This window comes from Diadema setosum, chromosome 1 (genome assembly GCF_964275005.1).
Source record: "Diadema setosum chromosome 1, eeDiaSeto1, whole genome shotgun sequence".
NCBI classification, from domain to species: Eukaryota; Metazoa; Echinodermata; class Echinoidea; order Diadematoida; family Diadematidae; genus Diadema; species Diadema setosum.
In genome coordinates this window covers 31,421,515-31,448,803 of record NC_092685.1, presented here as the reverse complement: position 1 = coordinate 31,448,803, position 27,289 = coordinate 31,421,515, and the positions used below count along the sequence as shown (strand labels likewise).

The 27,289-nt window shown below is 39.5% G+C and overlaps 1 protein-coding gene across 4 annotated transcripts in view; it reads left to right on the top strand.

Moving 5' to 3' along the window:
* LOC140229752 (uncharacterized) overlaps positions 1–24,735 on the top strand; it is a 28,955-nt gene extending 4,220 nt beyond the window's left edge. Inside the window, exons 1-2 of one of the 4 annotated variants that reach the window (XM_072309999.1) lie at positions 14,057–14,161; positions 22,683–24,735. In XM_072309999.1, coding sequence (XP_072166100.1) covers positions 22,687–23,706 — 1,020 coding nt within the window. In that variant the 5' untranslated portion in view covers positions 14,057–14,161; positions 22,683–22,686 and the 3' untranslated portion in view covers positions 23,707–24,735. Of the gene's footprint in view, positions 1–14,056; positions 14,162–17,925; positions 17,993–22,126; positions 22,150–22,682 lie in introns of those variants that run through there. The other 3 variants (XM_072309994.1, XM_072310006.1, XM_072309990.1) reach the window with 3 other exon arrangements.
* Positions 24,736–27,289: the final 2,554 nt, after the last annotated feature.

Here is a 27,289-nt window from a genome sequence, read left to right as displayed (position 1 = left end):
CAGCTGTTATCAAGTGCCTGTTAATATATTGGCCAATAGCACTTTGTGTGCACTGATGAGTTATGGTTTTGATGTTGAATGATATCACTTTCATCAATGACCTACAAAATAATTACAATGTACAGTTGAACCTCTCGTATCCGGACAAGTCGGGACCGGGGCTCATCCGGATAAGGGATTTGGCCGGATACGGGAGACTCAATGCTTTATACATGTACACAATACACATGTACTGATGTAGCCCATTGTAGTACCACATGTAGTAATGTGTATACTGCTACCTTTTCATTGTTACACTCGGTAACAGACCCCAAAATAGAGGTGTATGTTAATGTTGGAAGTAATATGTAATTCATGTGTGTTTGTGTAGGAGTTCTCAAGGAGTTGGGAATCCCCCTTTCCTCCCGTAATTATAAAAAAAGAAAAAAAAAATCACGGCGAGATTGCGTCCGTATAATAGAGAGATCCGGATAAAGGGAGGCCGGATAAGAGAGGTTCAACTGTATATGCTGTGACAGCCTCATAGTTGAAAAGATGGCTTGTGAAACATAGAGTATCTTTTTTCAATGTTTGTGCCTGGCACAGATCAATGCTACCATATTTGTGTGTGTGTGTGTGTGTGTGTGTGTGTGTTTGTGTGTTTTTGCACCATTTGGTGGCTTCAGTGCTTTCTCAGTGTCTTATGTTGCAACATTAAAGGACAAGTTCACCTTCATTAACATGAGAATTAAGAGAATGCAGCAATATTAGTAGAACACATCAGTGAAGGTTTGAGGAAAATTGGATGCAAAAGTTATGAATTTTTAAAACTTTGGTGTTGGAACCGCTGGATGAGGAGACTACAAAGGCTCGTGATATCATATGAGTACAACAGTATAAAGAAGATGTAAAGAATATTCAACATATTTTTCACTTTTTTCGCATGATAAAAGAGCACTTCACTTGCCTCTTTCTTAAGGCAATGTGAATGATATTACCCATAACATATGTGAGTAACGAATCAAGGGAATGTGAACTTTTTTCAAAAGATGAAATTTTGTGAAATTCTCTGTATATTTTCCTTATATTGTTGTATGCATGTGACATCATACACTGCAGTAGTCTTCTCATTCAGCAGTAACTGCACAAAAACTTCAAAAATTCATAACTTTTGAACGGATTGTCCGATTTTCCTCAAACTTTCAATGATGTGTTCTACTAATATTGCTACATTCTCTCAATCCTTATGTTAATGAAGGTGAACTTGTCCTTTAAAGGACAAGTCCACCTTCATATACATGTGGATTGAGTGAATGCAGTGCTAGTAGAACACATCAGTGAAAGTTTGGGGGAAATTGGACAATTCATTCAAAAGTTAAAGTATGAGTTTAGTTTTTAAAGTATCTGCACAGTGACTGCTGGATGAGAAGACGACTACAGTGTATGATGTCACATGCGTACAATGCTTTTAGGAAAATAGAGAGAATTTCACCAAATTTTGCTTTTTTTAAAAAGTGCACTTTTCCTCGACTCATCACTGATGTATGTTAAGGGTGATATTATTCCCCCTTGCCTACTGAAAGAGGGAAGTCAAGTTTTCTTTTATTATGTGAAAAAAGTGAAAAATTGTTTAATTTTCTTTATATGTGACCCGCTACAACAAAAGGATCCGAAAGTCGGGAGAGGACAATTTTCTGAAGATGACTGACATTATTCCCTTGCTCTTCCACTTTGATTTCATATATAACACGACTCATAAAAATACTCTGTTGCGGAGATATTAATGATTATGTGGTTTAGGAAATCAAGTTTTCCATCCGACGCTTTTATGATCAAGGGGAGGCAAAACAGTTTTCACCTCTTGACAATAGAAGGTATGCTCCTACAGCTGTAGCAACCTCCGCGATGTTCACTCAAGCTTAGCACCAATGGTCTGCGCACGACCAATCAGTAACCAGAATGTCATGCACTGACCAATAAGATCTCTCCCTCGTTGCTAGGGGCAGAGTCTACACTGTAGCTGCGGCGCTAAATCCAAATCTTCGGGCACGCTTCTGTTCCGTTGAATGTCAGAAAATCATTGCCTAGAAAAACGCTAATTTCTTGCCTTTCCTTTGATCATTTAGCTTCAAAATTTCGGCAGATCGTAGACAATACTTTAGACTACAAAATTCTGCCAAAAATAGAAATCCTATCGTTTTGACCGAATTTGATGATCTGACTTCAAACTTGGTTTTCTCGGCTTAGCCGTCAGCGACTTTAGGATCCTTTTGTTTGGCGGGTCACATATTTTCTTTATATCGTTGTACACATGTGACATCACAAGCTGTAGTACATCTGTAGTCTTCTCATCCAGCAGTGACCGAGCAGAAACTTTAAAAGTTCATAACTTAAAACAGATTGTCTGATTTTCCTCAAACTCTCGCTGATACATTCTATTAATATTGCTGCATTCATTTAATCTCTATGTCTATGAAGGTGAACTTGTCCTGTAAGGGGCTTACTGCACAAGTGCCCAGTGAATATCCATTGATGCGCTTAGATTTTTATAAACCATTTGGGTTTGTCAGTACTTGATACCTCTAAAATCAAAAAAGTATGAGTAATACCCTGCAAATTATGATATCAAATGGGATTTTCCCTTACTCCAGTGTTGTTTGTTCTGAATGCAACGATTACAATGTTCTCTGTCCCGTTGAGTGAATCATACACATTGTAGAGCCTGTACATGGTAGTGAGAGACATTTGTACATGTAAAGTACTTGGGGGGGGGGGAATGCCGAAGGTGGTGTAAAGCCAAGCAAGAGATATGGAGCGGTGTTTTGACTAGGTATCACACAAGTTGTTGAGATGTGTCTCCTAATTTTAGTAGTCATGTATAGAATGGCTGCCACTCTCAACGTGCAGGAGGAACTGACTTTGTTATGCCTAATCACCAGGAAGTATGCAGAAGGGACTAATATTGTGCAGCGGCAAGTTGACAAAAATAAGGAAATAAGTTTGAACCTACACTACTTCCAGGTTTCTAGCTACAGTTTTCAGACCGGTTCATTGGAATTTAGATCACGAAATGGCAGTAATTTAGTACGGAAGTGCTTGATCAAACTTTTTTGGCATGTAAAATGCATATTTTAGAACTTTTGGAGAATGTTAGCAGTACTAGAAGGGTTTGTATTTTATTGTTTATTTATTGTTTTTCATTGGTGTATTTATTTATGTATTTATAAGGCCTTTAAGTGTTGATTTTTTTTTCCAAATCAGCAGAGGAAACCGTCTACAGTTATGGTTTATTTACATCTCCATATATTTCAGGCTTTACTACAAAAATTGTATATGATAGAATGTTTTGTGGTACAACAGACCTACAATGTGTACATGATGCATTAAATGCCATATCTTGAAATTTTTTTTAAAATCACTGTTCCCAAAGGTAAACAGGACCTTTAAACTCTGACACAAAGTCCTTCATATCTTTCATTGTGTACTTAGTATTAGAAAGTGTATAGTATAGATTCAAAAAAAAAAAAAAAGGACTCCCTTTTGATCATGTTTTAAGTAAAGATGATAGATACATCTGAACACATATAACAGAACTCGACACTTACTTTTTCCTGTGGTGGCCTTGAAATTTGACATTTTGGTGGCTCAAAATAAAAGCAAACATAACTTCGAACTTTAGTTGCCCCATTGGGCCACCAAAAGATGACCATTTGGGAGATTCATGGCCTGACAGCAATTTTAGTGGCCTAGGCCCTCTGCAAATGTCAAGCCTTGTATTGACTATTACCATATGGAATCTTATGATTTCTGAATTGTTATTATTCAAAATTATGCTCTCAGTTTTTTCCAAATTTATGTTTACAATTTGCCACAAGTTTAGTAAGGCTCAGAAACCAATTTAGTAAGTACATCGTATCTTATAATTTTTGATCACAAAGAAAAGCAAAAATTTCACACACGATAGATTGTGTGATATAGCCATGCCTAGAGGTTGGGTTTATATTGTCTGCATTACTTCAAAGGCTTTATTACATTACTGCATAGATGACCACATTGAGCAAATGAGACATGAGATTCCTTCACACACATATTTAGATATGTGTAATTTTGTTATTAATAAGACATTCATGAAATCATGAGTGACAAAACACTTCGTCTACTAACATTCCCGTAATTAGCTGAGTTTACTTTGTTTGATACCGTGTGTTTGATACCAAGTTGGTACAGTGTATGATCTTCACTGTAATACCATGAGAGAGTCCAGGAGCGATTGTTGGTACACAGGGTAGCGTAGTAGGACGCCTGGGTAACAAACATGTTTACATCTCTGCCTAGGGCTCCTCCAGAAAGAGTTAGAATTTACCCTGTCTTTGTGCAAGGCCTCCTCTCTCTCTCTCCCTCTCTCTCTCCTTCTCTGTCTCTGTCTCTGTCTCTCTCTTTCTTTCTGTGTCTTGCACCTTTTTTTTTTATCTTCCCTTTCCTACAAGGACCCTGACCCCTCAACTGAGCAGTAGCGCAGGCTGAAAGATGGCTCCGTGCCCAGGCCAAGCTTGTGACGCTACTCCCCGACTAGTACACTGTTTAGCTGCCTGTAGCAGGGGATGCTGCTATTGTGCGTGTCACTGGCACTGGTTCGAGTGAAAGGGGGGTAAAGAGTAACTGCGAATCACAGACAATGGGGAAAATATGTAGGGGTGTTGCGCTGATAGTTTACCCTTTGTGTGCACTGGTGGTGCAGAGTTGGGATTACGGTTTAACCCTGGTCCTTCAAGAAGGGGTTCTATTGATTATTTGATTCCAGGCAGGATGAATGGAGATTTGTGGGACTACAAAGCGTTAAGTGTACTGATATATTGGGGGGCTAGCCGGCTAGCACAAAGACACAGTGTTAAGTCCAGTTTGGGGGCTACCTGTTGTGCTGACTTTGGAGACATGCTTGCCTGAAGATCAGATTTACTAACTTTAGCTTACTGCTTTTGTTTTCAACCTGTCTGTCTTACAAATGTAGCTTTTTTTAAGGATGAGGAAAACGATGTGTTTGTATTCCAAGAAAATTGCTTTTAAAAAAAAGAAGAAAGAATTGTCCGAAATTGCTGTTGTAATACGTTGTTGAGGTGATAATAATCTGGGTAAGTTATTTTACAGTAGCACCATGTTCTGCAGAGTTTTCTAAGTTTTGAAGTACCAGTAAATCATGGTCCTTTCAAGAACTTAAGTTTCTCAATAAAAAAATAAATTAAACAAAAAATCTCGGTAGATTTCTTGAGTACGTGGTGGTACTGTTAAGCAGTTTACTCAACAGCTTATCCTCACTCCATGCAAACTTTATTTTTACTAATTTTAGGAACATTTGATGAAAACAGCATCACAAAGTTGATCGTAATTACTCCTACCAAGAGCTGGACTGAAAGGCTGCCTCACTTTGAGGTGGGTGGGGTATCTCAGAACTGAGGGGTACCTCAAAGGGTGGAGTAACAACTAGTGCCCTTTATCTTTTGCCCTGGAAAAAAAAATAACCAAAAAATTCCCTTGTTTCTTGCCTTGTGTGTGTGCTCGCCGAGATTCAGTACACTCCCAGGCAAAGTACATGCGTGGGTGCGTGTACTGGATGTCCCACGGAGACAAAGCACTGCTCCCCTTCATGATCTCATGGCAGCCACGCAAGGCTAAAGGTGACTTCACAAAGATAATCAGTCGGTGGATTCAAGATTTGCTCTGGTGTACAACTAACTAATGTAGAATATGTGTGATTGTTCAGAATTAGATGGTTGCCTTATGAATCAAACAACAGCATTGTGAATCGCTCACCAATAAAACAATATCTATGTGAGGTGCAAACTCTGCATTGAATCCTCAGCATGAACGGAGGGGGGGGGGGGATAGATTTACACACTGTATCAACATTTGTCATTACATTTTTATAAATCATTTATAAGGCAATCATTTGGTACAATTTTAGTCTTGTAGTGTGACATTTTTCTTCATCAAGCTGACAAGCACTTGCATGATACTATTCTAGGTCCGCATGAGATTGACTGCCGACTCTGTTCCCATTTATAAGGAAAGACAGTAGGGGCTATCTGTCGTACTTAATCATGATATTAGTGTGATCCTAAATGTTATGGTAGTTTCACAAATGCCTGTAATTCCAGAAGCCACATGCACTTTTGCCACATTTTGTTAACTGACCTTGACTCTTACGAAGAATTCTGCAGTCAACAATCGCAGAGTGTAAAACTTTTTTGTTTGCGTAATGAAATATATGTCAGGAACACATAAACTGGCTGCGCCGTGAATAGTATTTTGAAGAGGCAGGATGGGTAGAGTGACTCATAAGTTCCTATGACTCACCAACTTTGGGAACTTTTCATTGGCTGTGTCTTTCTCTCCCCCTCTTCTCTCTCCCTCTTTCTCTCTCTCTCCCTCTTTCTCTCTCTCTCTGCTGTCTCACCCTCTTTCAGTATGTGTCTTTGTCTAACTTTTCCTCTCTTAACCCTTCTCTCTAATTTAAGCTCGTTATTGTCAGTGTTGTTGCGCTTTTCTCATTCATTTTTTTAAAATGTCCAATAGTTTGGAGTAGTTACATATCATTCATTGGTGTATTAAATCATAGCATTTAGATATAATTTTCATGTGCACAGTATATCCCACATGACAACATAATGTTACATAATGTGTTTGAGAAATAATGTTCTGTTTTTAAAGTTATTAGCTTGTTAATATCTATAGAGATTTTCAGTTTCAGAAATTTGCTATTAGAATGCTAGAATTGTACGTATACCATACATAACGTGTGTCACTTGGATTAATATAGAATGATACGGAGAGTCATTTATCATGCCTTGGTCAAAAGGGTTTGGACACCAAAGGGGCAGTACAATATAAGTCATTTTCAGAATTTGATTATTGTCGGTCTAAGATACATTGTACTGTAGATCATCATATCACAAAACATACACACAAACACAAATAGGACAACTTGATACGTCTGTTTTTCGCTTTGTTAGCAAAGGAAAATACTATGTGCAAAAATATAGGCGAGACATGTCAATCACTTTGAAATGTTTGTTATGAAAAAGTCTGCAAAATCATGCATGTCACACTGACTTCGAACCCGGTATGGTTGTGATGCATCAGATTTCACATCACCGTAATGCTTTATGATGGAAATAACTAAAGAAAATAAACCAGAGGATCTTTCAAAAAAAAAAAAAAAAAAATGATTAGCAGGGTTGTTCAGATGACAATTTACTTGAAAAGAGCAGGAATAGGAGAAATGTTTTATATACCAGTGGGGTTTTTTTTCTGTTTTTTTTTTTTCTTTGTCTGCTTACAATATTAAAAAGTGCAGCGATGTACTTGGTGTTCCTGGCTTCCCTTCTGAGGAAATAGCTTAGGAAGCTACACATGTCATTCTTGTGCAGTAGCCATCAGTACAGTCAGTAAAGTGCAAATACTATTGTTAATATCACTAAAATGTTTTCTCATTTAAACTTGGGTAGTCCCACTAAATTAATTTTGTTTCTTTTGCATGGTGTTGTTTGGTAGTGCATACTCCTTCTAAATAATTGACAAGTGACGATTCAGTGAGTGATGCTTGTAACTTGTAAATACAGTGTATGTATAGTTTCTTCCTCACCCCCCCCCCCCTTTTCTGTATGACTTCATGTTACATGTATATGCTAACTTTTGATATAGTTGACAGGGTCTGTTGATAGAAGACCTGCGAGGCATAGTAATTACTGTAAGTAGCATTACCTATTCTTGCCCGTGGCAGCCCTGTTTGTTACGTACGTACAATGTATGTCACAATCTAGGCCTGTTTTTCCATTTCTGCTTTGTTGCTGTGTTATGATCTATTTTGTTCTTTGTCGTGCTTAATCAAATTTGTTTTGTTTTGTATGTGTGTAGAGATGTCCAAAATGCCAAATAAATAGTGATAAAGTATAACAGCTGCATATATCTTATAGTGTTTTAAACTTGCCAGGCATTGACCAACTTGGTTTTGCAATGTCATGTTCACTCAGATTTGATATCAAAGGGTGTTTGCATCAGGATTTTTCTTTGACAGACACACCCAAGTGAGATGTAGGAAAACTATGGGTACCTTAAGATTTTGCTTTCAATTCTAGTGAGCCGCTTCCAGTTACGTCCTGTATTATGTAATTCAGGATGTCTGCCTTGCAATGTTGCGGACATAGGCGGTGTTGGACAAAGCATACACATGCACACAATGACATGAGCTTTCAGTCATCAGTTTTGTCAGTTTGGATTATGGCTAAAGCAATCTGACCATGTTTGTAATATCTCCTTTCATGTATAAAGTGAAACAAAATCTAAGTCTTTATCATGGATTATTATGCTTTGTTTGAAAATACACATATTGACTTGAACTGTTTTGAACACTGATTGACATCACACTTTTGAATAACGATGGTAGTGGCAGGAATGAAATGTGACACTTCATAGCGATGTGTACAGTGTTCACAGGTCCCTGCTGGGCAATATTGTCAAATGTCATGTGAAAAATCAGCCCAAATCACAAAGCTTATTTATCTGCAGATATTTGTTTGATCACTTTATATAATGTCACTTCGTGATCGAGAGGTCCCATTTGCAATCAACTACCGTAAAACAGAAATATTCATGTTACATTGTGGATTTCATGCTACTTTTGGCTAGTGTAAATTCTAAGAGCGCAAAAATATCTCTGCAATTTTCAATGCACATTTTGAACAGGTTGGACTATACATCGGCTTGCAAATACTACTGCAGTAGATATTCATGTGTGCATATACTGTAAAAGTGGAAATTTTCGCGGTGTTGAAATTTTCGCGCATTTCGCGCAACCAGAAACTAGCGCGAAAATAAAAACACGCGAATATTTTTGCTTGCCATACGTTCCTGTGCGTGATGTCTTGATTCTGCGGAATTAAAAACACGCGAAACTCTTCTGACCCGGCCTAGCGCGAAAAATTAGTCCCGCGAAAATATCCACTTTTACAGTATGTGTTTATATGGTCTAGTACTAGCCTTCGCAGCTGATATTACTAGCAAAATTTGATAGATTGTACGAGATTTTATACACAAGTCTGTTCCTGCTGTAGACCTGGTAATATGGGAATACTATGGAGTGGGAAGGCTGGCCCCGGCCTGGATCCATATTCAAGAATCCCCTTATTGATTTGTGTAGAGGTTTATCACTGATCTCTGGGTACCATGTGGTAAGTACAAACACAGCCAAAGAATCTGGACTGAGATCTGGTGAATATGTTTTTGAGCCACTACGTGTGAAAATTGAATGGTGAGAAAATAAAGACATAGGACAACATGTGAGATTTCATTCACTCCAGCTGCTACGAACTGGTGCTAGTGAGCCTTGTTGGGAGTAGTTCTAGGAAAACTGGCTTTCACTTCTGCTTCGTGGAAACATTGAATTTCAGACGCACGATTTCTACGTGCAGCAGGATGCTCTCTTGCACAAGATTTGTCTTGTCGGGTCGGGCCAGTGCTCGTGTTGCATGTATGGACTCCACATCGAGGTTCTACAGCAGCTATAGCTGTACAAACGTTGGAGGAGTGTCTGTATTGGTCATGCAGTAGTGATGTTTGCAGAGTTGCGTATGAACACAAGTTTTAGCTGCCATTATGGTCGTGCATTGGACATGCATGCAGGAAAACCCTTCATTACATTATTCAGCTCTTGATTGAGATTGACTTTTTGCTCAGAGACTCCTGTGTCTCATGATCACACAGTGCACATATATATGCAGCATTTTTTGTATGTATGCAGTAAAAAACAAAAAGCTGCAACAACACAAATGTAAAATGTCGCATTGCTATTCCGGAACTTTTTCTTTCTCTTTTAGGGCCTCCTTGCAAGAAATTTTGTGATCAATAGCAACTCGGAAATCAAGCGCAAGTGGTACAAATGGCAGAGTCTGATTGGTCAACACGCCATTTGTGTTTGATTTCTCGAGTTGTGATGGTTTGCAAGTTTCTGGCTTGGGGCTCAGAAGTTAAGATAGTCATTTTGATTTTGACATTTAGTATAGTCTTACGGGATAGTATTTTTCTCCCCCCCCCCCCCCATCAACAGCAGCAGTGGTTTTGCATTATAAACACATTACACAACATTACAATGCAGCAGTTTAAATAAGTTTTACCTAACATGTTGACATTGCTAACACAGTTAAATCTGTTAATGTGGATCAATTGTGGCTCTAACTCCTGTAAATGCGTAAATGTGCATGGTACACATTGTACATGTACATCACTTTTCGCGTATTTTGGCTACCGCAAATTTCTAAAACCCGCAAAAATATCTTCCTTATTTTCTCTGCACGTTTTGAACAAGTTGAATTGTGTGCTTTGTCAGTGGTACCTCCCTGTTATGAGTATGTGGAATTCCGTCACCCGAATTAAAGAACCCACAAATGTGTTTTTGAGCCACTCACTGCGAAAAATTAATCACACAAAAATATTGTCCACAGACTAAACCATTTTAGAAGGCTAATTGCTCAGTATACTATCAGGGGTAGAAGAAAGAAAAGAAAAAGTTAACTGTTTTGCGGAAAAAAAAAAAGATACATCAAAAACCTTTTCACCAGCTATCATATTACATGCATAAAAAAATGTTGATGCAAAGCGTGCCCTCATATTAGGAAACTTTTGAAGGCCTATTAGATATTAGATACATGTATCATATGTGTTACAGCCATTCAGACAACAACACATAGCAAGAAAAGGGCCCTGGGACTGGGTAGTGACCAGCTCCTGTATGTGAACTTTGATGAATTCGGAGTTTAATGTGATGTACAAATTCACGCAAACCCCCTTACAACAGTTTAGCGCTGTCTTGTGTGTGTGTGTTATGTGTGTCTGCATCTGGTGTGTACTTGTCTATTGTGCATACTGCAGCCGCTGCAACGCTGAACATCTTTTGCGCTGTTAGCGAGGGACTGATGAACAGTGCTGCACTTCATTTCTCAGCCTCTATTTGCACAAACCCTGGGTATTCATTGCACTGTACCAGTAAAGTAACTCTGCCAAATCAGCTTCGCTCTCTTCATTTCTCTCTCTCTCTCTCTTGCTTCTTCTTCTCTCCGTCTCCCTTTCTGCCTATCTATCTTATATCTGCCTCTCTTCATCTCTTTCTCTATCTTTCTAACTTTGGAATGCATAGTAAGTGCGTGTGTGTGTGTGTGTGTGTGTTTGTTTGTGTGTGGTGTGTGTGTGTGTGTGTGTGAGTCCCTTGTCTGTGTGTTTGCACTTGTGTTTGAGTGCGTGTATGTGTGTCCATCATTTGCATTTTACAAGTGCATGAGCGGGGCCTGCATGATTAGCATATTTGAGGTCAGCCCAGCCTACAACACTAGCTGCCGAGTTCAAGGCTGAGTTTTTGCTATGATATCTGGCAGGAGACAGCACCCTTGCAGATCAAGTGTAATAATCAGCGTGGAACTTTACACCCAACTGCAGATTAGCACCATCAAATTCATATCAGCTGAAACACGTTCTTATCGATACTGGTTGCCGACTGCAACTTTGTTTTCAAAGGCACCCAAGTATGATTTGTGACTTTGTCAACTGTAGTTATATTTCATAGTAATAGTATTCATAGTACTGATCTTTATTTTTTGAAGCACCATGAGCACCAAAAGGTGGACCTATGTGCTATACAGCAAAAGAAGCCACTATTATTATTATTTTGTCTGGCTGCAAGGTCAATGATGAATGTTGCAGGATCAAGATAGAATGTCTGTAGGTAAGAAATTAAAGATTGCATAGTAAACATGCTTAGTCAAGAGGAATTTGGCATAACTGACTTGACTAATAGCAGTGTAAAGGTATTCGAGCAGACAATCTTCACAAGACAGTAACTTCCGTGTACGTTTTGTTGAAGTTTCTACCTACAGCTGTATCTTCATCCAGCTGAGGAAATAGACCACAGAACTATGTAACTAAGCATTCTGTGCTTCAAATTTTGTGTGGAAAATTCATTATGTAGGGTCTACCTTTTGTGCATTACCCACTTGAATTACTTGTATTAAGTACAGACATAGCAGTTATGATGCTGACTTCAGTGACCCCTCCTCTTTGTAATTTATATGTTGGTAGGCTCTTCTATCTGTCCAACTGAGGAAAGAAACCCACACATTTCTCACAAAATGTCAGTTGAGATATTGCAGCAAATGTATTGCTTATAAAACAAGGTTTTATTTTTTTCATTTTGAATATCAATAAATCTTTTTGTATTCAAAGACCTCAGTGATATTATCAAATGGAGCTCAGGCATTGCAGTTTTCCCTTCTTTGATATTTATCACGTTTGATGAGACTGAAACAGCAGGGGAAATTACTGTCAAATTACGTGGTATCATACTGACCCAAGAAATATGAAAAAGAAAGTGGAGTGGATCCGGAAATGAGACTAATTACACTCCTGTGACAAATGTGCTTTCCCTACAAATATGCCTTCATCGTAATTGCTTCTCCCTCCTTGTTTTTTTTTTTCTTTTTCTTTTTTTTTTCTTTTGTTCTTCAAAGACTTAGAAAGAGATATTAATCATTTGTTCCCTCTTTTCTGCTCTATAATGTTAGGTGATAGGACAAGTTATTTTAGTATCTTTTTTATCAGGTCCATAATAGGTCCATAATAACTTAAAACTGATATTGTAATGTTGATTCTACCCTTTCATTTTTGTATCAAGCAATGTTAATTGGATACAAAACATTTGAAGACCTGCATTTTTCAATGCTTATGCTTTTGTGTCAGTTTCATGAAAAGGGTGCTATGATAGACTTTTATTCAACAAAGGTTTAGGCCTAAGGGTATCATTTGTAAGATTTCAGAGGTAAGTCAAAACCTTTTACTGAGGAAAACTTCCAAAGAAAAAAAGATTTAAAGGCTGCTTGGTTAAGGTAAGACTTCTCCCTAGTGGTTTACACTCCACAATAGTCTCCAAAGAAGTTTGAAAGGTACAGTTATATCATATTTTTGCCCAAGATTAGCCGTGTAAAATGCAGAGAATGTTCTCTTGTTATCTATATCACACAGTGACGTGTCAAGTAAAAGTGGATCGTTACAAAAACAAGCAAAAGACAGGTGATATTTCTGGTTCATTACCAGTAGTTCTTGGGAAGGTTTTGCCCCCCATCTCAGGATGTTTTAAAGTTGGTTTGTTTGTTTGTTTGTTTAGTCATGTACATGCAGTAATGAGCTTATAAGGTACTATAGTACCGGAAACCTGAACAGTATTTTTGATGGTATCGTGTAAAGTGCAGATCCTGCTGTCAGGTCGACATTACTACCTGTCTGGCTCAATCACATTCCCTACAACATGACCTTGTGATGCCAGCTTGTGTTCGTAAGTGCATTCCGGGTTCACACTGTTCTTCCTGCAGCATCTTAGTCGATTAACAAAAGTGGGAGTCACAATCAAGGTGTCTGAACGTCCAATGTTCACAAGCATTCATGTCACCTGCATTTCTTTCTACAGTCAGTCTTGACAAAATGTCAATGTCAAGTGCAAACATGTTGCTAAATTACTTCACTTTTGTTTTTCATTCATTGGCTTTGTTTTTGTTTTGTTTGTTTGTTGTTCTTTTTTGTCTGTTGCATTAATTTCTTTCACCACTTTGCTTTCACTTGATTCTAACGATGATGTTGTGTTTTTCTGCGGTCTGAATGGCCATTTCTGGATTAATATCATACAGTCTTTGTGATTTGGGTAAACTACTGGTACTCAGTACTGTCTAGTCAAGATAAGAGACCTTGTATGAAAATTACATTGTGTCTGTGAATGATATATCTCTATATAAAACTGGAACACAAAGCTCTAGTAGAATGATTTTTTTCTCAATCTTGGTGATATGCAGATCTTGGTGATATGCAGTGATAATTTAAGGTGCATGTAATGTTACTACTCAGAAATGAGTTGCCTACATGGAGGAAATAGGTGTCGGTATTTAGCTCTGTCGGAAGAGACTGTGCTGGAAGTGGCTCCATCCAGATTGTGTTGACTTGAGATTGTCACTGGCAAGTTGCTTAGACCACCTTGGTACAGACCCAGCTGCATGCATATATATGTATACAAAGAATGGCCGATACGTTTCACGCGCTCAATAATAATTGTCTCCACTCAGTTACAGATTCAATGGCATTGGATGCAGATATACTGGTACGTTGATAAGACTGCGAGTGTTGTAAAAAGCTATCAGTGGAGAATCAGATATAATAGTCATGTCTGAAGGGTGGCTGTCCTGTCCTGATTGGCCAGGAGATTCCCTCACTGTGCACTGCTTTGACAAGTGAAGAAAGCAAGTCTTGAGTACAGCTGGGCAAGGGACTGCAGAGATTTTGTTTTGAAACAAGATCAACTCTTCTGTAACAGGTTATGAATTATGACTGTAGCACTCTAGCAAAAATGTTCTGTTGAATGCATGCTATGCAAAGGAAGTTCTGGCTCAGTGTACATAGTTGGGTGGAAGTGAGCTCATATTAATTAAGGCTTTTAAAAGCAAAAAATGACAGATCATTTGAATGTTGGCCAACATATAGCATTTCGTGGATGCTTTGTGAGCAGGCAACTTACAAGATGTTAGCAGTTACCTTTGCGATACTCCTCACTTATTGAACAGATAGATTCTTCTTCTTCTTTTTTTTTCCTGAAGTACATTGTATGTTGGTTTCTTCATGGCTGTTTGGAGGATATTCTAGGATGTTGTGTTTCCCAAACCTGCCAGCACAGTGGCGAATTGTTTCATTTACTTCAAGGTAAGATGAATTATCTTTCATGTTTTGTTTTTTTGTTATTATCAACCAGAACAAACGAGAATTTCTCTGTAAATAGTGTCTTTCACATGATCCTGACTTATCTTTTTAGGTCCATAAGGCGTGATTTGTGAAATGGCATACCGGCATTCGAAATTTTAACATCTCAATCCCCGAGACAGTCTAGTTTACTAAGAGATCACACTCAAGCGACAAAAGAAGAGTTTTCTCAGTTGCTAGGCGTGTGACATGTTGAGTTCCTCTAGGAACCAAGCTAGGACCTCTATTCTCCACTGCTCTGGTCAATGACCGTCTTTCTAACATGCCTGACAGATGGAAATATGTTCATGATAAGTATCGTGGACGCGAGGCGTAACAATACACCATCTTCCCTTTACAATTAGTGGATGATCTCACCTGGAAATGGTGCTGGCTTCTTATTGACATGAAACTGAACACTCGCTAATGCACTGTTTTCAATGTATCAGTCTGTCGCAATCACCCGGATATTCTGGAACTGAAAGCGAATGATGTGGATCATAGTCGGAAAATCTAGGATGTAACTATACAGTATATAAGACCTAAAATGGTCCTCCCATATCCAAACCATTAACTCTTTCTGAGCTGGGAAAAGATTGTACAAAACACTCTCTGGCACTTCTGACAGTTGGGTATCCACAGGGCGGTATAGTTTATGTTGACACTCTTTACTTAACATTTGTACACTTGCAGAGTATGCATACCCTGGCTGGTCAGTATCCATGATATAAAAGCAGGAATGTACATGTACCCCTGTGGCATTGGGAAGATCCAAAAACTTATATGTCATTGATACAGCACATCTTACTGATAATGAGACTTCCAACTTGTTTTAAACAATATATGAGTACTGTTTATGAGTACAACCTGACCATGAGGATGTAGTATCAGAAACCAGTCAAAGATTTGCTTTTAGATCTTACTAAGGGTGGGGTCAACAGCACTCTAGACCACACCCATTATGTGGTCAGCTCTCATAAGAAGAGTGCTGAATCGAGGAACTTGAGGCTTTAGAATTCTACAGGTATGTGCATGTATGGAATCATTGCAAAAATGTTATGCAAATAGGACCATTTTTAGCATCATGGGTATATGGGTGGAAATACAATAAGCTACTTGGCAGAGATCTGCATTCTCTGAGTGTTTTTCCTTTTTTTTTTTTTTGGGGGGGGGTGTCATTTGCCCTTCTTTCAGAAAGTTTCTTAGCTTAGTGTCACATTATTGAATGCTCATGGCACAGCTTTAAGCAATAGTGGAGTTGTTATCTGTATGGAAGCTAATTGTTCAACAACCTACTGTAGGATTCCAACAAGTTATATTTGAAAGCAGGTATTATGAGCCGCATGAAACCTATTATACTGTCTCATACCTTTTTAGAAGCCAGTAAATGAAAGAAATGTCATACAGCCATAGTTTGCACTGCTAACAATAATAAATTCATCATGATAGCGGGAAAGTATGCCACTATTGTAAATACAATTTTTGACAGTGAATTTGTTTAGAGATGGGGGTATTTTATCAAACTGTCATTTTGATTTTGTCTATTAGCCTTCAGCATGTTGCAGCAGTGGAAAAAAAGACAATAACAAAAAGAAATGAGACATGTATAGAATGTAATGAAATGTACTGTTAGTACCAGTGTCTCACTGGTAAAACAATAAAGCAAAATGATGGTATTTAGGTAAGCACCATAATTCTACATAACTTGTAGGTTCAGAATAAGGTACGGGCACTGTCAAGCAGCATATTAGTACAATGTAGATAGAGTGCCTGGTGTCTGATTTCAAATGTAAAATGCTCTGTATTATAATATCTGAAATCTGCTCATACTTGCAGGTGGTTAACTGCTTGATGTTTAAGTTTTATTATCTTTACCCACTCATTTTATGACACACACACACACGCAAACACACACATACACATACAACACACACAGACACAAAGAAAGATTCCAACAAGACAGGGTATAAATGTAGCTGTTACGTAATCATATTAAAGTTGACTTTCATATATTGCATTTTACCTAGTGAGTGTATAAATGTTTACTGCTGTATGTTTCCATTACCTTGGAGTAGGGTTGGGAATAGAGCAGTCTTCTATCAAATTGTTTTGCTGAACTGTTCATATTATTCAAATGCTGCTCTTTTCTGCAAAGTTAGACCCTTGGTTGTCAAATATGTAAAGACTTGTTGCAACGAGCCCTATTTTTGTGCTATGCTCTATCAACGTTTAAATTATCAGCATGTCCGCTCATGCCTACAACATGTAGGATTGCTCGTATATGCCTTTTGACTCGCTGCTTGTGATGTGACTGGCATTGTTGTAGAAACAATCAAATCTGAATTTATGTTTGTGATGGGTAATTAAGTTTTTTCAGAGTTAAAAAAAAAACCCAAAACAAAACTTATTGATAGCCCCTGGGTATTTATTGCATGTGAGAAGACAGAGACATATTTTTATCTGAGTCATTTTGACAATGAGGCTCTATATTTCTTATGAAAGATATGTGCCTGAGGTCCTTTCAGTCATGAATTTCAGTCTCTGACCATTCAGGGACAGCTATCAAAGTGCTACACTCAGCAGTGAAATAACATGTTTGTTAGTTTCCCAAAGTTTTCTCACAGATCACACACATTCTTGTGCCAGTGTGGGAAGATATTGTCAAATTTACTCGTACATTACAAGTACATGTATGTTTTCTCTTCCATCAGCTGGGTTTTCCACCCCTAAATTCCCCCGAAAATGAACGTCAGTTTCCACGACTGTCACGTCACCCCCGCACTGGTGTGCAGAGTGTCGCAATGAGAGACAATCCTGGTTTCATTCACTGTTGACATAGCACTCTTTGCAACAACTTCTCGTGTGTGAGTGGAGTGTGCAGCACTTGTTGGGGCTTGCTTTGTTGTGAGGCAGTTAGGGATAGCTGACGTGCAATACAGGATCCAACTTCCCCGGATCATTCTTTCACATCGTGCCCCCCCCCCCTGTTTTTGTCTGTTTGTTTTTTTCTTTTCCTTTCTTTCTTTTGCACAAGCATCCGCAATATTTCCCTCGGTGCAGGATAGTTACTCTTCATAACATGTTGTGTCAGTCTGTCGTTTAGCAGTCACCAGGATCACAGTGCCACAGATATATACCAGAGTACTCCTAGGAAGGAAATACAATCTGTCTCTAGTTTGGAACTTAACACTGTCAAAATGTAAGTGTGTGATGGTAAAAGCTGTCTCCATTCACCCTTGATAGTTTGTTGTTGTTTGATGCAATGTCAAGTATGTTGTCTAGTTTATTATGTCAATATCTTTTGAGTATGTTTGTGTAGAGTTATGTTATGACTTAGGGATTTGGTTTCTTCCCCTTAAAGGATGGTCCATCTCAAAGAGAGGTTCAAATGTGTAGTAGAAAAGCAATACATCAAAGGCAAGAGACTTTCCAAAGTTGATTTAATAGCATGATTTGGCAGATTTAACAAATGTAATTTGAACGACAATGTACTTTAGAAGTACCCAGTCATCTTCTAGTTATGATATTCTGTTCTTAAGGTGAAAAGACTTCAATTCATACTTCTTTTCCTTTTGACTTCAGAGCATGTTTCAGTGAATAACAGATTGGATCAATTTGTTCAGATGGCACTCATCATAATGTACATGAATGAAAGTATTCAGAACTTACATAATGTCTTGTGTAGCCACTTCTCTCTCTCTCTCTTTTTTTTCTAAAGTCACAACAATGGCGTGTGCAACTTGTGTGTAATGGTATGCAGTCCAGTCAAACTTTGAAAACAATATTGAACTGTAATTGGCAAGTATGTCACAAGTATCAGAAAGAGAGAGATAAGAGGATTACACATTCCCATTCATTCCCTGGGCCTGAGAGAAACACAATTCTGTGCCACAGTGACAATACAGTGAGTCACACTCTGGCCTGAGAATGACATACCACTGGTACTGTTATAGAAACAACGACTGAGTCACAGTGTGCAAACTTCTGGGCCGGTCTCGATCCATCCCCGTAGCAGCACCCTGGCTTTCTAAGTTTCAAGTTTCATATGTTCAATGAAATTCGTGACATAGAAGTATACATACAATGTACATACTTACACACACATACACACATACTGTATTACATACGTACATAAATTGTAGATGCAAGCTAAGTTAGCATGTGCTCTCTACTTACCCTCAAGGGGCAATAACACTGAACACTGAAGGACATCTATTACATGTCCTAACAGTATTTCCACCTGATCATATGAAGTGTTAGTAATTCATCACTGCTTTCTTATTGGCCAATCAAATACTTTTGGGAACGTATAGATTGTGTTTACTATTTTTCTGTAGATGTCATGTGTGCCTGACAATCCGTTTCCTAACCTTTTTGAACGATCTCCTTTTTTCTCTGTCTGAAATTCATTTTCCAACTGAGAGTCTCTGTTGATTAAAAAAAAAAGTCAGTGCTAAGGGTTATGCCTTTGTAAAGAATGGCATATGAAAGGCATATTGTGCATCTATTGAATTTCTTTACAGAGACAAAATGAAGATATGTGCTCATTTATATGCAGCTGTACAAGGCCTACAACATTGTATGTCATCATAATGGGTGCATTGATTTTAACATACACATGTATACAAAAGAGAAGTCAATAATCTGTAGGCACAAGATTTCTATAAAATGAACTTTACATTTATGAGCCTGAAAATTGCAAGTAGAAAAATACAAATCCTCTAGAAAACGAATTGGCTAGCCATATTTTTCGACACATGCTGCGTGTACGTAATATTTTGTTTCCATGAATACATTAAATAGTACCCAACACAAAATACATGTCATTTGGGTGTTTTTAACATCTATACGATGGTTGAGCGACATGACATCATGCATGGCTGAAATATGGTTTTGATTAGTGTGGACTTGGTCAAACCACAACCAGTTCTATGGGTGATTTCCCTGATGTGATGCAATAGGTAATTGTCTCGCGTTATTGCCGATGTGGTGGAGAAAAATTGTCATTTCGAGGGAAATGTCATCAGACTCGTTGCGTTCACTATCCATCTACCTAACGTTTGATGAGGGGTGGGTGATGGGGTGGGATGGGGAGGGGGGTGGGAACGTTGGGATTTAAAGGGCGGGGGCAGTGCCGTTTTATGAGGTAGGGGAGATTGCCGTCTTGGAGTAGTGTATCTTGGTCTGTACTTCTTCTCCTGGATGAGACATCATCCTAGCTCAGACTGTGATCCTTATCATGCTGGCCGTATGACGCTCTCAGTTCCTGAACTCATTTGATGACTAGTTCGTCACATGCCCGGCACACGCCAACAAACGAGCCCCAGCCCAGAAAATGTATTCATATTTTTTCTCTCCCTCTATCTCTCCCTCTCCACGCATAGCTGAGCCATACCCCCAACGACACTGCTCACTCGGGCGACGAATACTGCACGTACCTACGTACGTCAGTTCTGAGTGTGTGTACACAATGTGTGTGTATTATTTGTAGTTGGGCATATAGAGATGCATGTGTGTGTGTGTGTGTGTGTGTGTGTGTGTGTGTGTGTATACGCTTGCGTGGGTGGGCACACTAGCACTCTGCACTGTTGTGAGCTTCTTATTCTTACAACTCCGTGCGCAGCTATCAGAAGCAAGTGGAGTCACACCAACAGTAGACCGTATAGCTCGCTCTCTCTCTCCTCGCACAAGAGTTTGGAGAACAAGAGGGAGAGAAAGAAAGGGGGAAGAAGGACTTGTGGACTTGTCATGATTTCATGGAGGGCATGCAGTCTTTTGTTTCTCCTTGAACATTTGTCTGTCTATGGATGTTACACAGCGGACAGCTGGCTGCTCCTCTAGATATTTTCCACACTCTTCTCGAGTTTTTCAAATAGGATGTTTCTCTGATTGACCGGCAGCAATGTGATACATTGTATGTGGATATTACTTTCAGGGATATCTGATCACACTTATTTTCATTGGAAGAGAACATTGTTTAACGTTTGCAGGAAGGTGTCCTGAAGTTTTCTCTGCATGTAAGTAGAACCACACCACTTTATTAAGGGGATATTTTTTCAGCCATCAGTGCAGATATTTCCAGTAGATATTGCACCTTTTTATGTGTTCTTGACCTGCTTCAATACCATAATCATCATTATGATTACAATTCCATAGGTAAGTAGTCTGATTGAACCTGTGCCCTATCATGTTGCCTGTTCGTGCTCTGTACCCTCCTTTTCTAATGTACTTCAAGCCTTATTCAGGGGACAGGGTAGAGGTTATCTCTAACATACTATGTGTCAGGATTGATTTTGACGGGTCTTTCTCAGCGCAATGGAGTGTTTGTAATGGTGCTCCTTCTGCACAGGGTCTGCCATAGTGCTGTGATACAGTTTGAGGGCGATGCTTGGTGACGTGTTTTTTCAACTGACCGTCAACTCTTTCACCCTGGACATAGCTCTGGACAACAGTGACCTATTTATTCCACTTGGAGGGAGAGGCATACTCTCTGCCAGTATTTTACACTGAGGGCAGGCCTTGACCTGCTGTAGAAAAAAGATCTAGAACAGAGTTCAGCCTACATGTATTCACAACAAGCATTTTCAGCTCCAAGCACTCCGTTAATCTGAAATGCATCCATTTTATTAACAACATTTACAGTGTATTTCATGCTTAAATACTAGATCAAAAATTCACTCTAAATTAAAATAATGCATTGGCTGCAGTTACTTTTTATCAAATTCCTTGGTACTTGATGTATTTTGTCCTACGTTTGTCATAAGAATTCTGTTGCTACAACTGTATGTGAAAAGTTGCAAATTGCAGAAATATCTCTGGATAATCACTAATGGTTGGACAAGATGTAGGGCTTAAAGTGACTTCAGATCATTTTTTTCACAACAGACATGTAGGCCTATAGTGTTGTGCAGATGTAGGAACTTACTTCATGTCCAGTAGTTGTAATACTTACTTGCCTATGTTTTATTGGCAGTATCTGTGCCTTTGTGTTAAAAGAAAGAGATAATGAGGAAAAACAGGGAAAAAAAAACAACAACAATAAAACTAAGAAAGTAAAGGGTATTTGTCTGACTGTGACATGCCATGACTTCCAGTTTTAGTCTGTTTCTAAGAAGGAAATGAATGACCTACTCAGTATTCAAACTTTGTCCAGCCAATGAGCTGTGTGTGCGACACAAGGTCATCAAAACAGGATGGGAGAAACAAAAACATTTTGTGCTCGGTGTCATTCGAACATGACGACAGCAACATGACACCGACGAAAGCAGCTATCTAGTGGTGGCTGTAGGCAGTGCAGATCATTGGAACAGGTCACGCTCATTGTACAGAGATGAGTACCCTGTGTTCAGCCACCATGTAAATGCATGTGTAGTGTTGCAAGGCGCTAGTGCCACTGCCTATTATGACAGACTGGTGTGAGCGTACATTCTACGGATATGAGCATTTCCTAGACTGGGAATCCCACATCCTCTTAACTGGAATATCAAATCAAAACCTGTTGATATAATTAGTGATTTTTAGGTGCAGACAGTGATTGGACTTTGGCAATGTGATGAATGACTTTCATGGCACATCATGCCTGGATGCTATTCAAAAATAGTAGTGATTTTGGTCAGAAGGATGCATTTTGTGGTGTTTGATATCTGTCGGAAATGACAGTATGATTTCATCGGATGGAGTGTTATTTACAGGTACTTTACTGTATTTTGTGACATTTCATGTTTCATTGGAAACTACTACCAGTGTTAGTTTGTTCCCAAATATAAGAATGTGCCACTCAGGTTCCATACATAAATAAGTGCCACTGTAATGTGAGTACATTTAAAAGTCTGTATTTTGATGGGTAGTTTCACTCAACGCTATTTTGTTTGTTTCTTGTCCTCCACCAGATCGATGCCGGGGTTGGTAGGAACAGGCACCAAGAGGAAGCGGGATGACGGGGAGGACAGTTTGGAGGGGAGCCAGCGCCTGGCGACGTGTTCACAGGTCTGCTCCTACACCCTCCAGCGTCAGTGTGTGCTCAACCTCTCCGTCTGCAAGCTGCAGATGTCCCGCCAGCAGATCGACCCCCCGCTGCGCCGCTCCGTGCTCATCTGCAACACGCTCCGCCAAATCGAGAGGGAGCTGCGAGCCGAGGGGAGACACTACGACTGCTCCCGGGTGTCGATGCTCATCTCCAATCAGCCACTCTGCCTGGACTCGCCCAACAAGGAGAGCATTCCTGCAAGCCACGAAAGTGGCAGCAGTGGTGGATCCAGCTCCGACTCCAGAGGCTGCTCGAGCGAGCGGAGTCGAGCTAATAGCGAAAACGCTTGCCCTCCCACGCCAAGGTGTGCCCAATTGCCCGCAGAAAAAGGGTCGCTTAGCAACAGTAGACTACTCGCAGACAATTCTGGTGCAGACTCACAGAAAACTACCAGCAGCCCAGACAATAATAATTGCCTCCCAGCTATTGCCAACAGAACAAACGTGCCAAGCCACTTAGATGCGTTCACTCATCGACTATCGGGCAGTGCTGCAAGCCAGACGCGGCATTCAGAAAAACTTGTGCCCGTCAGCAGTTCGTCACCGGACACGCTGCGACAGGACAGCAACTCCTGCTTGGACACTCCTACGCTGATTGCTGCCAGTACGGACATCATGGAGTTTGGTGACGAAATCTTTAGGGACATTGACGTCTCGCTGTATGACTTTGATCTAGCCCCTCCGTTCATTCCAACCCACACTCTGAATCCCAACCCCAAGCCACCATCACCGTCAGCCTCGACGGATGACTGGCTCCGGTCTTTCCAAGCCGATGTTGTCGGGTTTGCTGGGGATGTCGCGTCCCAGGGGTCACAGGTCAACTGCCGCAGTGAACTCATAGACGAACTGGATCAAATTATGCACATACTGGTTGATGTTGGCATGTGAAATTCAGAGAGTATTTTTATATATTTTATATAAATTATGCAGACTTTTTTTACTGAAAGTGTAGTGTAAGATTAGAAGTAATAAGAGACCCAGAGCACTCATTTAGGTTGTCTTACTGTGTAGAATCAGCAGCTGGTTTGGAATAGAGGCAAATTGTATTAAAAGAGTAACTACAACTCAGGTGTGTAAGTGTTCAGCTAAAATATTTTTATGACAACAAAAAAGTGTCTTCCTATTCAAGAGAGAAAGAAAAAAAAAGAAGAAAATGATATATATTCAAGGAACTTTGAGAAGAGGGATTTAGTCTAGGTGTGTCGATTTTGATGCATTTACAAAGATACTGAAAGTCACTGTGGAATATGTGCTCCATAATATGGCTTCCTTTCTAACAGTGGGAAAAAAAAAAGAGAATTATGAAATGCTTAGTTAGTCATATGGTGGATTTATCCTTGAAGTTGAATGTATGTATGTAGCTCATGGCTTCAATCAGCAAATTTCTTGACGGTGAGGTCATGAAAAATTGACTGAAGACTGTTCAGTTTTCTTTTATTTCTTCTTATTTTTTTTATGCATGTGTGTGGTCTTTCATCATTTTTGGAGCAACGTCTTTTTCCCCAGCACCTAATGATACAGCTTAGCTGCCTCACATGGACAGTTTTACAGCCATTGTGTAAACATTTGTCGTTCAGGCAACAGGACTTATTTTACAGGGATAGGTTAGCAGAAAGCAAGTGATTGTGGAAAAGGAAAATAGAGAAGAATATACACACACCGAATCAAACTCGGTGTATGGAAGGATGACAGTTGTCACTACTGCCATGGCATCTGAGTTTCTTTTCCAATGTGAGCAGATCGTACAAGGAGGTGAAGTAAAGTGGGTCGACTATTTGGAGTACAAAGGTCTAGTCAAAGAAAAAAAAAAACTGCTGTGTAACTGATGTCAGACACAGAGCTGGGGTTCACAGTTTGTTTGATCTTAGGGCCGTGCATCATGTACTGTTAGTTAAGCGTGTAGAACCATCGAGAGTAGGGGGGTTACACAGTGTATTACCACGTAATTCCCCAGTTGTGGGTTGTGTGCTGTGCTGCTGCCTTCATTTCCATGATATGCATTTTATAAACCTGTAGGTGATTTTTCCTCTGGCCCTGAATCACACCCAGAAGCACAACCAGTGCTGGACTCGAGCCTTCAAATCTGGAGTTGGTCCTTCCTAAGCCACTTGCCATTCTGATCTTGCCTTGTGGCTGCTTGCCTGTCCTTCCACAACCCCTCCCCAATCCCCATGTAAAATAGACATTCACTCTCTTTAAAGGCAAGAAAGAAAAATATATATGCTTGAAAGTGCATCACTTATTCATGGGTAATTCCCTTATTCTCTTACTACCCCCCCCCCCCCAAACAAAACAAAAAAGAAAAAGATGCTTGCGGCATGCCCTAATGGGCGTGATGATACTTACGCTTCACCGGCATGTTAATTCAGTGGCATGAAAAGGCAGCGCTAAACACTGGGCTAATGAAGCACATCCTGTGACGCTGACAATGTACACAGATTGTAGCATATAACTGAAGCTACACTGTACGCTGAAACTTGAGCACTGCATTTATGCTGCCTCTACTCCATTAATTACTGATTGCACATTCACTTCAAAGGCATTTTATATATTTTTAAAGACATTATTACCAAACATACCTTCCAAATGCTTAAAGCTGCAGGTTGTTTGTTTAGCTCTGTGTTCTTAATATTCTATTTGCTTTTTTTTTTTCTAAATCTGTGTAATTTTTGTGTCTCTTTTGACATTAACTCTGTGTCTGATTGTTTTAGATGAACTTATGTTCATAAATGGTACATTGTGATATTGTCTGCTAAGTGACAAAGTGCTGGAGTAGCATCCTTCCCTGCTGCAGTTTGAAGAACCATGCCTTGGTAATTATTGAAGGGGGTTTTCACACTAGTCTACATTGATCTTTTGCACCATCATGCAACCTGTCTGTGGCCCCCATTGTACCAGCGTCTCTGCCACTTGCCTGCAATCTGGACATGTACAAACTACGTAATCCGGACATGTGAGAAAGAGGCCTAGGCCGGAAAGACATATGAAATGTCACACCAGGATCAATTCTATGTAGGAAAGAATAGAAATTGACTACATAAGATAGACTTGTCTGTACATTGTGTTGGTTCTTCCTGGAAACAAACTGTGAACCCAGTGTCTGACTACATATGTACTTTTTGAGTGCCTGTGCCATTGACTAGCCATGAATCAAAACAGTGAGGCAAAAATAGATGATTTTTTTAGATTGATTCGCCTTTTACTCATAACCCACTTCATGCCATTCTCCACATGTTAGTAAAACATAGAGGTGTATTCGTGACTCCATGATAAATGTGTAATGCACTCTTGTATTCATTGACATGTTTCCATGTGTACTGTGAACTTATGTATGTGAGCACGAAATACACCTCTCACATGGGAACCCTTCCAGCTTTATACATAGTTATGATACAACAGCCATATAGGAACAAGTTTAGAGACTGCAAAACTTGGCAAGCAGTGTTTTGGTTTAGAGCTGCACTTAATTGCCCATCTAGTCACAGTATTTCGCACTTGCTTCATGCAGCATCTATTTATGGGGAAGTATGCTTTGTTTGTTGAGGAGCTAGAGATAGCATGAAGGAAATTGTCTGTAAGGCAACCCAAATGAGTGCTCTGTTTGTATAGCTTTGTACAGTGATGATTGCTAGGACATTTTTTCTATGAGGACTATGTGGGCTTCTTTGAAAGGAGAGCCGAGATTTTTATATCAGATGTTTTATGAGAGTAAATTTAGTATTTAATAAGGTAATTTATTGCACATCTAAAGCAATCCATATTGGTAGGAGGAGGAACACGAACAAAATCAGAGAGTTTCATCCATGTTTGTTTTTTTATATGAAAAGAGAAAAGAAAAGTGAACTTTTTTTGATGGGTATCCTTCAAATAAAATCAACTCAAGTGAGCAATGGTGAGAGTGTATTTATATTTGACTTTTGTATGACCATGTAAGTTAATTACTGGTGGCATGTGATGCATTTGTATCTTAGTGCTAGAAGTCCTCAAAAATTAGATATCTGTGATATCAAAAATATTTGTTCAGGTTGAATTTTTGGCATGAGTTTTTATTCCAGTTTGTTGTCAGTATTTGATCTGAAATGTCTGCAGGGATGCACACTCCTCCCACCACCCTTCTGACCCCTGCCCTTTGAACCCCCTCACCCAACCCTTCCGAGGCCTTGAAGAATGTATGGGGAGGGGGTCAGTCCTATTAGTTGGTCTAGAACTAGGCAGCAGAAGTGCTGCAAAGACCATCGGGCTAAGAAATTCCCTCCATGTTGCATCCCATGAAAACCACAGTTTCACACGCAGTCAGAGACGTTCAGAACAGTGCACGGTGCAAATGCTCACAAAACTCAGCCGTCACACTTGCCATTACGCATGTTACGCCCCAGTTTGTGTTCAACAAAACGTGAAATGAGCATTAGATGTCTAGTCTCTTGCTTTCATAAAATTACAGAGGCTCTAAACACATATTCAATATTCAATA